The sequence below is a fragment of the Populus trichocarpa genome, chromosome 6 (assembly GCF_000002775.5).
Source record: "Populus trichocarpa isolate Nisqually-1 chromosome 6, P.trichocarpa_v4.1, whole genome shotgun sequence".
Classification (NCBI taxonomy): Eukaryota; Viridiplantae; Streptophyta; class Magnoliopsida; order Malpighiales; family Salicaceae; genus Populus; species Populus trichocarpa.
Genome location: NC_037290.2, coordinates 11,659,431 through 11,668,898, shown reverse-complemented (window position 1 = coordinate 11,668,898; position 9,468 = coordinate 11,659,431). Strand labels below are relative to the sequence as shown.

The 9,468-nt window shown below is 32.3% G+C and overlaps 1 protein-coding gene across 1 annotated transcript; it reads left to right on the top strand.

Annotated features, from left to right (window-relative positions):
* Positions 1 to 5,778: 5,778 nt before the first annotated feature.
* LOC18100309 (protein TIFY 10A) lies at positions 5,779 to 8,329 on the top strand. The gene is made up of 5 exons (XM_006381533.3): positions 5,779 to 6,262; positions 6,919 to 7,099; positions 7,329 to 7,639; positions 7,747 to 7,804; positions 7,975 to 8,329. The coding sequence occupies exons 1-5, from the start codon at positions 6,097 to 6,099 to the stop codon at positions 8,081 to 8,083; spliced, it is 825 nt and encodes a 274-aa protein (XP_006381595.2). The 5' UTR covers positions 5,779 to 6,096; the 3' UTR covers positions 8,084 to 8,329.
* Positions 8,330 to 9,468: the final 1,139 nt, after the last annotated feature.

Genomic DNA, 9,468 nt, shown 5'->3' with positions numbered 1-9,468 from the left:
TTAAGGTTGCCATTGAATTAAATTATTAGTGCGGACATTGTGGTTGTTTAATAGTTAGGATTAGTTATACATCAGATCTGTTAACTAATCAACATAAAAAAAGATAAATATTCAAAGTATAATTTGATGTTTCATTTCCATGATCAGTTCTAATTTCTGTAGGTGGATGTTTACTTGCGACCAAGGTTTGTTTTTTTTTTTGATAAATTTTGGTTTTCTTTGATTTAACATTGATTGCTTCCTTCTGTTTACTTTTGCTTTAGCCTAGATAACCTTCAAACCCCCTCAAATTGCATATCATCTAGCATAAAAATCTGACTTGAACCTTCCTCGTGGAATCGACCCCTTGCTTGCTCTATACTATCTTGTGTGTTGTGTTTTAAGCTAGGGTAATTAATTTGTGCGACCGCGACATCGCAACGTAGAACATACACTTATTATAAATGGCAGACATCCCAACATCTATGTTCATATGTTCTTGCATGTTGTGCTAAGAATCACGTAAACTTTACATAGTTTATTGATGATCATTACATGGTTCAGAGTTATAAATTAGCATATGGCATGTCATTCTGTCCATTGCCAAATGAGTTAGAATGAAGTGATTACACTTGACCTCTAGTTGAAGTAGACTTATCTAGATGGAAATTTGGGCGTATTCGACAAATGTCTACTTGTTTACACAACGAGATGAATGCAAGAGAGGGTCATGCACATTAATTACGTGACATATATAATGAAATATGTCATAATAGAAAAACATGTCCTAATCGACAAGTATGTATGACAATATAATTGTATAACAAAACATACATTTGTTAAAATATATTATGATATTTTTTTAAAGCATATTAAGCTTATCTAATTTTACATTAAACACAGGTACTCTTACATAGGATGTCATGCACTCGAGGTGGTAGATCTTATTCTCATGTTGAGTGGTCATATTATGATGATGACATTCCGAGAGAACGACTATTTTCATGGAGAGTTTGAGTCACAATACATGCCTACTAGACCCATTGACACTTCTGTCCTACGAATATTTTCACCGAGATTGTAAGAATATTTGATTTCAATAAATATTTTTATTACTTAACATTAAAGGTATTATATATTTATTTAATTACATTTTAAATTGTCATGCAGGATAACACCATGATTTATTGTCGAACTCATAAACAAATAAGATAACATATGCAGGTTCAACCATATGTTTTCCAAGCTATTTTTTTATACATCAGTTGTTTGGAGCACATCAAGTTTGACTATGGCTTGATCCATGCATTAATTGAGTGATGGAGACGTGACATATACACATTCCATCTTAGACATGAGGAGATGACACTGACCCTACATGATGTGATAATTTTGCTTAGACTTCTTATTTATGGACAAGAAGACACATCTACTAGCATTCATAATTGGATTGCGTTATGCGAGTATGCATTTGGATTGACACCACCTCCTTCTTAATTGAAGGGGGTACCATATGTTTTAAATGTATTAAAGAGACATTTAACACACCACCATATGATGCTAACAACGAGGTCTTATAGAGATATCCATTAAATTATGATTTGAATGTTATGATTATTTGTTAAGTATATGTGAATTAATATGATAATTTTAATGTGTTATGTAGGTATGTCAAAACATATATACCGCATCTATTTGGCATGTATTATTCACAAACTTCACAGGGAGACATGTGCCTTTAATTTATCTAACGCTTCTAGATGATTTTGATGTCATTCTCATATATAGTTGGAGATCTGCTGTATTGGCATGCATGTACATACATATATGTCTTACATGCAAGAAGATGGCCAAATAGATTGATAGATGTTTGCTACTTCTACATGTATGAATCAAAAAATTTAAAATAACTATTTACATTTTAAATGTTTAATATTAACATGAAATAAACAACTCATTTTTTTTATTTAATAACAATTATGATTTTAATAGTATCTTTATATAGGTCGGCCTTAAATGCCTAGATTGCCATTTATGACTGTCCAGACTATGAGGGTTACACTTCAACTGTCACTAAGATGTAGGTATTGCAATGTTATTTTGTAATTATATGCATTTTATATTGTCTAATTGTAACTTTAAAAATCCAATTAAACTAACATATTTGTAATGTCAGATGGTGTGCTAGTAGAGTAATTGATAATAATTCAACACGTGTTGTTATTTTAATAGAACAAGCTAGATAGGCAACATGCTATCCATGTATTTCTTGAACCATTTGTTAAAGAAAAAGTTTAATTTCATCGAATTATTGTTGTTTAATATTTCAGAAACTTATATTTTACAAGTCATTTGAATGCCTTATTTGGATGAAAGATTAGTTGTTCCAGCTACTTGCAATAGCAGAATGAACATATGGACATTAGTGGTCTCGTTGATATTTTTTAGATGGTTAAGCTACATTGTCTAGATTAGGTAATGCGACAATTAATCAATGAACATCACATTATGGTCGACATCGATACGGGTGATGCGTTGCAATGGACATCATGTAGCTTATGTGTCATGGTGGGATGCATATAGGAATGAGATACTTACAAATATGCATTGTGTGAGTATAGAGAAGATGTATATGATTTGGTACACGAGTATCACACGTTAGGTCATTACACTAGATCCCGAGCATGGTTCTCTACCTAAATACACACAATACAAGTAACATGCCTAGCATATTCAAAATATTATAGGTAATCAAATCTTTTTAGAATTAATATATGTTAAATGTTGACTTTTATTTATTGATCTTTTAATTTAACATTAATATTTTATTAATATTAGGTTGGCTTGTTGCTATGGGAGGGTTAAAAAGCTACATCTATGCTTCGTAATATTGATGAAGAAAACAAAGGATACACCTTTACGTCTTGGTGATTCAATATTTACCGCAATGGACTTGATACATTTGAAGAAATATTAACTCTTGATGATACCATGACAGGTAATGGAGCCACTCGAGTAGAAGCAGGATTCGATCATGCGATTGATGAGCCTGAACCATCCAGTAAATGATGTGGACATAAATAGATAGGTTATGTTGATATATTTTGAAATTTCAATTACTAGAACGTTGTATTATTTAAGTATTTGAGATTTATTTTGCATGTATATAAATATTTATTTTTTATAAAAAAAATATTTAACTCCATTTGTTCGTTGGTTGAAACTTAAGTGTGTTTATTAGGAAGAAAAAGTTTTAAAAGAAACTGAATTACCATGAAATTCTTCAATAAGATATTGGAAATATAATTTGAATCTTTATAAGTATGATGAAGGAGTTCTTTGTTTTTTTTTTAAAAAAAATTCAAGATTGGTATAAATTGAGTTTGAAGAACTTGGTTAGTGGAATAGCAGTCTAAATTCAAGATTTTTTTGATGTATTCAATCGTCTATTAAGAAATGAAGTTAAAGAATTATGCTTGTTAAATTGTACTGTCACTGTGGATTATAAATTCATGTATAATTTTTGGTTATTAAAAATTGATGTGGAGAATCTATTATTAAATTTAATGGTGAATTCTTAAGATTGTCAGACTTGGATAAATTATCTTGTGAGAAAATAAAGTGCATAAATATTTGTTAAAACAAAAGAAATAAATAACGATAAATTACTGGAGGAATCTTGAAAGATTAAAATGCATTTATATTTCTCTACGAAGAGGAGGAAAAAAAAGAAGATAGAAATTGATTTGGTGAATTTCAAATTAGAAAATAACGGGGTGTTTGAGAGTATGATAGCGATTACTTTTTAAAGTATTTTTTTACTTGAAAATGTATCAAAAAATTATTTTAAAAAAATTATTTTTAATACTAGAAGTTTCAAAACGATCGAAAAACATAAAAAAAATTAATTTTAAATAAAAAATTAATTTTTTTTAGAAAATACTGTTTGAATTCCCAATTGATCATAAGGTTAAAAAGAAGGGGAAGAGAATTTTGATTGTTTTGGGTGTGAATGAATTCTTAAAAGATGCTAGTGGATAGGTGATAGTTGGTCAAGTAATAAGTGCAAGAAAATCAAGTATTTTTTGCCCAACAAGAACAAGAGAGTGTGGTTTATTTCAAACGCAGCGGTCCAACACCAAGGCACGCGAAGATAAAGAATTAATAGTCTGATTATAGAAAGATAATGCCTTTTGAATTCATGTTCTAGTCACTTGCTACAACGACTCGTGCTAATGTTTGTGACTCTTTTTAAGGCTTAATTTAAGAGAGGGTTTTGGAAATAAACCAAGTTGGTGCTCAAGATTTATTTCAATCGGTAAGCTAATTTGAATTGTATAAAGAGGTTTGATATATATAAATATATATAATGAATTTAATTTAAATAAATAATCTTACATATAAGTTTAGTATAAGTTTAGAGTTTATTTATTGTTATTTTTTTATTAACGTAGGTATTTGCGTGCATTTTGACTAATCTCACGGGCCTTAAAGTTAACGACCATATAAGCCTCCAGTAGCCTGAGATTTGTGGAATCTTGAACTGGAGATTTTTAAAGAATAAATTTAGAGCTTAACCAGTTGAGCTATAAAGTTTATTTATTTAATTCTTAAATAAACTTACTCCGTTAGTCCTGTCACTCAAAGAGAAGACATGATTTGTGGTACGAAGAGATTATGTCGAGGAGTTTGAGATCGTAGTAATAATTATTTTTTTGAAGTATTTTTTATAAAAAAAAAATATATTAAAATAATATGTCTTAATTTTTAAGACCTTATTTTTATATTAAAATATTAAAACAATCTAGAAATAAAAAAAATAATTTAAAGTTAAAAAATAAAACTTTTTAAATGTTTTGAAAATTATTTAGAAAACAGAGAAACGAACGAGGCGGCAACACATGAAATGTTTGTGTTGCTTGGGGGAGGAGAGATGAGACGACAGGACAGCATGAGATAAATGGGAACACATGAAAATCTTGTGGAAGAGGGACATGGTGATGTCCCATCCTCTTTTTTTAATCCATCACAAGTCTAGGATTTCCCACGGGCAATTACCTTCACCTATCGTTTCCCCCACGTGGCTCTTATTAGTTGGTCGAGGAAACGTTCAATTGCCGCTTTCTTTTGTTTTTTTTGGAAAAAAAAAAAAAAAAAAGGAAAACCACTGGTATGGGGTGGTGCCCCACTCTTGGTCGTATTGTTTACCAGCAAGTCGGCACCGCACTTAACGCCGTTATTTTAAGCGCCGTCTACTAAGATTGTCGCGTTAAATTAAACGACAGTATTAATTAATTAAAAAATTTGAGATGCCTTCGGGGGTCAGGAGAGGTATACAAGTAAAGTATTCACGTGTAACAAGTGCACTCAATGAATAAAATATTTAATCTCTATATACTTTAATTATATTCCATACCTAAACTAGAAAAAATAGTCGGTATATGTATTTATTTTCTCCTTTTATATGCAAATTTGTATTTCTAGTTATATTTGAGTATGTTTTAAAAATATATTTATCTTAAAAAAATATTAATTTTATATTCTTTTAATTATTTTTTATTATTTTAATATGTTGATGTAAAAAATAAATAAATTATTTTAATATAATTATATGAAAAAAAACCCCCTTTGAAAACAAATAATATAAATTAACAATGAGCAAGCAAACATAAGATGCGGAGGCAATTCCGTAAATAAAAGAAAAAAACGTGAGCAATATGATAATGGGAAGGCAGATAAAGATAATGAAGAAAAAGAGAAAGGAGGGAGTCGGAGGGAACGCAAACATCGCCGTTTAGAAATGCAAAGAAAACGTGTTTGAAATACACCAATAAATAAAACAAAAAGACGACTAATAATGGTAGCATTAAAGTAGAGTAATAAATTTGAACCATCTGCGAAGCTGCAAGGAAACAAGCTTAAAATGCCCATATAATCCTCGTGCTTCTTTTAATTTCCAGTACTCCTCCATAAAGAGAACCCTATCTCTCCCCTCTCCGTTCCTTGTGCTGTAAAAAATACAGATTGCAAAGAACTGAATCATTCTTCCACACATACGCACATCGGAATCATCTTAATTCTGTCGTTTGCTTTTTGAGATTTGGAAAACTACAGAAGATGTCTGGCTCGACGGAATTCGTTGAGAACATGGGAAAGATGTGCGAGAAGCCGAGCTTCTCGCAGACTTGTAGTCTGTTGAGTCAATACTTGAAGGAGAGAGGTAGTTTCGGAGATCTTAATCTTGGCATGGCATCCAACAGCGAATCAACCCCGAATAAAAACGGTATGAATCCTCTCCTTTCTCTGTTTTAACCATCTCTTTTAGGATTTCAGGAAGATTTATTTTTGTTAAAAAAAAAAATTTGATTACGGTTACCCTTTATTCCAGCCTCCCTCTCTCTTTTCTCTTTATTAAAAAAATAAAAATAAAATTGTTGTTTGCATTGATGAATGATGCCCTATCGATTTATTTTAGAGCTGAAGGGGATAATTTGTTGGCAGTAATTAAGGCTTTTAGATCTGCAAATCACTTTGACCACTTTAGGAAATTGTAATGTTGATTTATCTTGAAGTATTTATCTTTACTTTAGATCCAAGAATTTTTCAGACTTAATAATTTGACATGTTCCTGTTAATTATGGGTCAGAGAACGTGCCCTTTTTTTCCGCCGCTCCTCGGAATACTCAAACTCAGTTTTTTTTTTTTTAATGCATGTGTCTAATTTAATTATAAGTCTGTTTAAATGTTCAAAATTCTGTTGAGATTATTTCTGTTTCGGTTAGAAAGAAACTCGGTCCAGATTTCTCTTCTGCCTCATTATAAACAAGCCACTGCTTGCTTTTACATGTCTGTCTTTAGAGTCAACATTAGTAGCTATACAAGTTAGAGAAACAGGAGAAAGAGATCTGATGTTTAGTTTTTTGTATCGTGATGTTGCAGGTCCGTCTGAGATGCTGCGTCGCTCCCCGTCTACCATGAATCTGTTTCCAGTGAGCGAGAAACCAGGTCACATTTCGTGCCAAAACATGGGGGCTCCTCGGAATTTTACATCAATGGATTTGTTCCCTCAACAAGCTGGATTTGCTCCCAAGGAAGATGTCCCAATGAAACTTGACTCAAGGTGTGTGTGGATTTACTACCTCTTTTATCCATGGACTTGATTGGCATGTGAATCCGTTTTCTTAACATGTGAGATGTGGAAAATCGGACAGACAAGTGTGATCTAAATCAATTTATTGAGGATGTGTCGGTGAATTTACTGCACTTGAAGTTCCACATCTATGTGGTAACTCGTTATCTGTACTTGGAATTTCTGCTTTTACTGATTAATATTTTTGAACCTTGTTTAGCAAGTCTGCCACCGCAGAACCCCAAACTGCGCAAATGACTATATTCTATGCCGGAAGAGTTATTGTCTTCAACGATTTCCCGGCTGACAAGGCTAAGGAAGTGATGCTCTTAGCCAGCAAGGGAAGCTCCCAGATCCAGAATGCCTTTCCTTCTATTCCAGCCAACAGTCACCCTGCCCTCGCTCCTAATATTTCAAAAACTCCAATTGAGTCCACCATTTCAATTCCGTCTAGCTCAAATGCTCATCCTAATTTTGGCAATAACTTGATTCAAGAGTGCATGCAACCAGCCCCTCAACCTATAGCTAATGGTAAACTCTTTCCCATGATTTCTTTATTTGCATGGACACAGATTAGGGAGAGTGACTGGATCTTTTGACACCATGTTTCTAATAAAGGGTTTTCTCTTGAACTTCAGATCTTCCAATTGCAAGGAGAGCTTCCCTCCACCGGTTTTTGGAGAAGAGAAAAGACAGGTAGGAGACCATGCCAAAGAAAATGAAAATCATTTGCCATTTGCTGCGGATTATATACGCACAAGATTCAAATCATGTTGATTAATGTAACTAGAAAATAAAATGTACGACTTTGTTGATTATATGTTTCATTTGATTGATCGTGCTGTTTACTTGTGTCCTTCGCTCAGGATCATCGCAAAGGCTCCATACCAAATAAATCCTGCAGCAACTACGTCTAAGCCAGCTGAAAGCGAGTTCTCGTGGCTCGGCTTGGCTGCTCCATCTACAACACACTAGTCCATTGATAATTGTTTTCATTCCACTAGGCATATTTACAAATTTAGGCCTTGCTAGGCTGCTACCTTATTTGGTTTTTTTGGGTGGGTTGAAACCTGCTATTTTTCTCCCCCTTTTTTTAGCTCTCGTTCGTGATTGCTTTAAGCTTAGGCTTTAATGATTCTATTTGTAGATCATCTAACTCTATCAATCTCACTATTAGTTCATGTAAGTAAGCTTTATTGATGGATGATTTTCTTTTTTAAATGGAACTCTCATCTGCAATTATTATCAAATTTCATGTCCCTCTCGGTGGAATATTTGGAAATGGTAAAAAACAAAATACCTTGGATATGGTTGTTGTGGCATGTAATGATGAATAGAGGATTTACCTTGATCACACGCTAGATTTTGAATACAGTAATCTCCTCCCCTTGTAAGAAATTGTCAAGGGAGGATTGACAAATCATGAAAAGGCTCAAACACCAAGAGTTCTATTGCCTGGTCAGCCCCTGCAATGACCGCCATGTTTGATATTTATTTTCTCCTCATCTTCCACTTTAAAATAAAATCACGCGTGTTTGAAACCTGAACGCGGAATGGCCTCCAGTAAGATCGAATATCGAAGGACCAAGACGAATTTTGAGAGGAAAAAAATTAAAAATAAAAAAGTCGTCATCCAACAACATTTTATTCAAGATGAAAAATATATCTTTATCTAGCTTGTTAGGTATTAAAACAAAAAAAGAGATCAAGAATTAAACCAAAAATATTGATTCAACCCTGAACCGAACTGAAAATTATGATTTGACATGAGACTAAAGCAAAACAAAAAATTAAACTAAAAATAGATCAAAACTTAAAAAAAAACACAAAAATATAAAATTTTCTAACAAACACAGATCAAATACTAAGAACATAAAGAACACGATGAATATTCAAATCGAAACCTAGCAAACACATATCATAAATCATATAAGTTCTTATGCAATCAAGAATAAGGTTTTGTTCATAATCATGCATAAATCAAGAATCATGCATCTATTTTATTCGATTAACACTCAAAAGCTACAATTTGATCAAAATATGTGTGGGCAGTAAAAAAAATCATAGAATCTAAATGCATGCATACGTGTTATTGATGCATTTTAACTCTAGATTATTTGTTAAAAATGACAAGCTAACATGGCTGTATCAAGAATTAACCTAAAACAACTCAAAAACAAAAGGCTAAGGCAAAGTTCATGAGAATGAAAATGAACCCAAAATCTAGAAAATTTCCAGAAATTAAAGAACTAATGCCAAAACCCAGATTTGGCCCTCTAGGCCTAGACACACTGCTTTTAGTTCTCACAAACCATATTACCAATATCAAACATAGTTGAATCCAAAGAACTAACAAAAAA

Coding starts and splice junctions, on each gene's coding strand:
- LOC18100309 (XM_006381533.3), top strand. CDS start 6,097: ATGTCTGGCTCGACGGAATTCGTTGAGAACATGGGAAAGATGTGCGAG. Junction 6,263..6,918: donor ATCAACCCCGAATAAAAACG/GTATGAATCCTC, acceptor GTGATGTTGCAG/GTCCGTCTGAGATGCTGCGT. Junction 7,100..7,328: donor CCAATGAAACTTGACTCAAG/GTGTGTGTGGAT, acceptor AACCTTGTTTAG/CAAGTCTGCCACCGCAGAAC.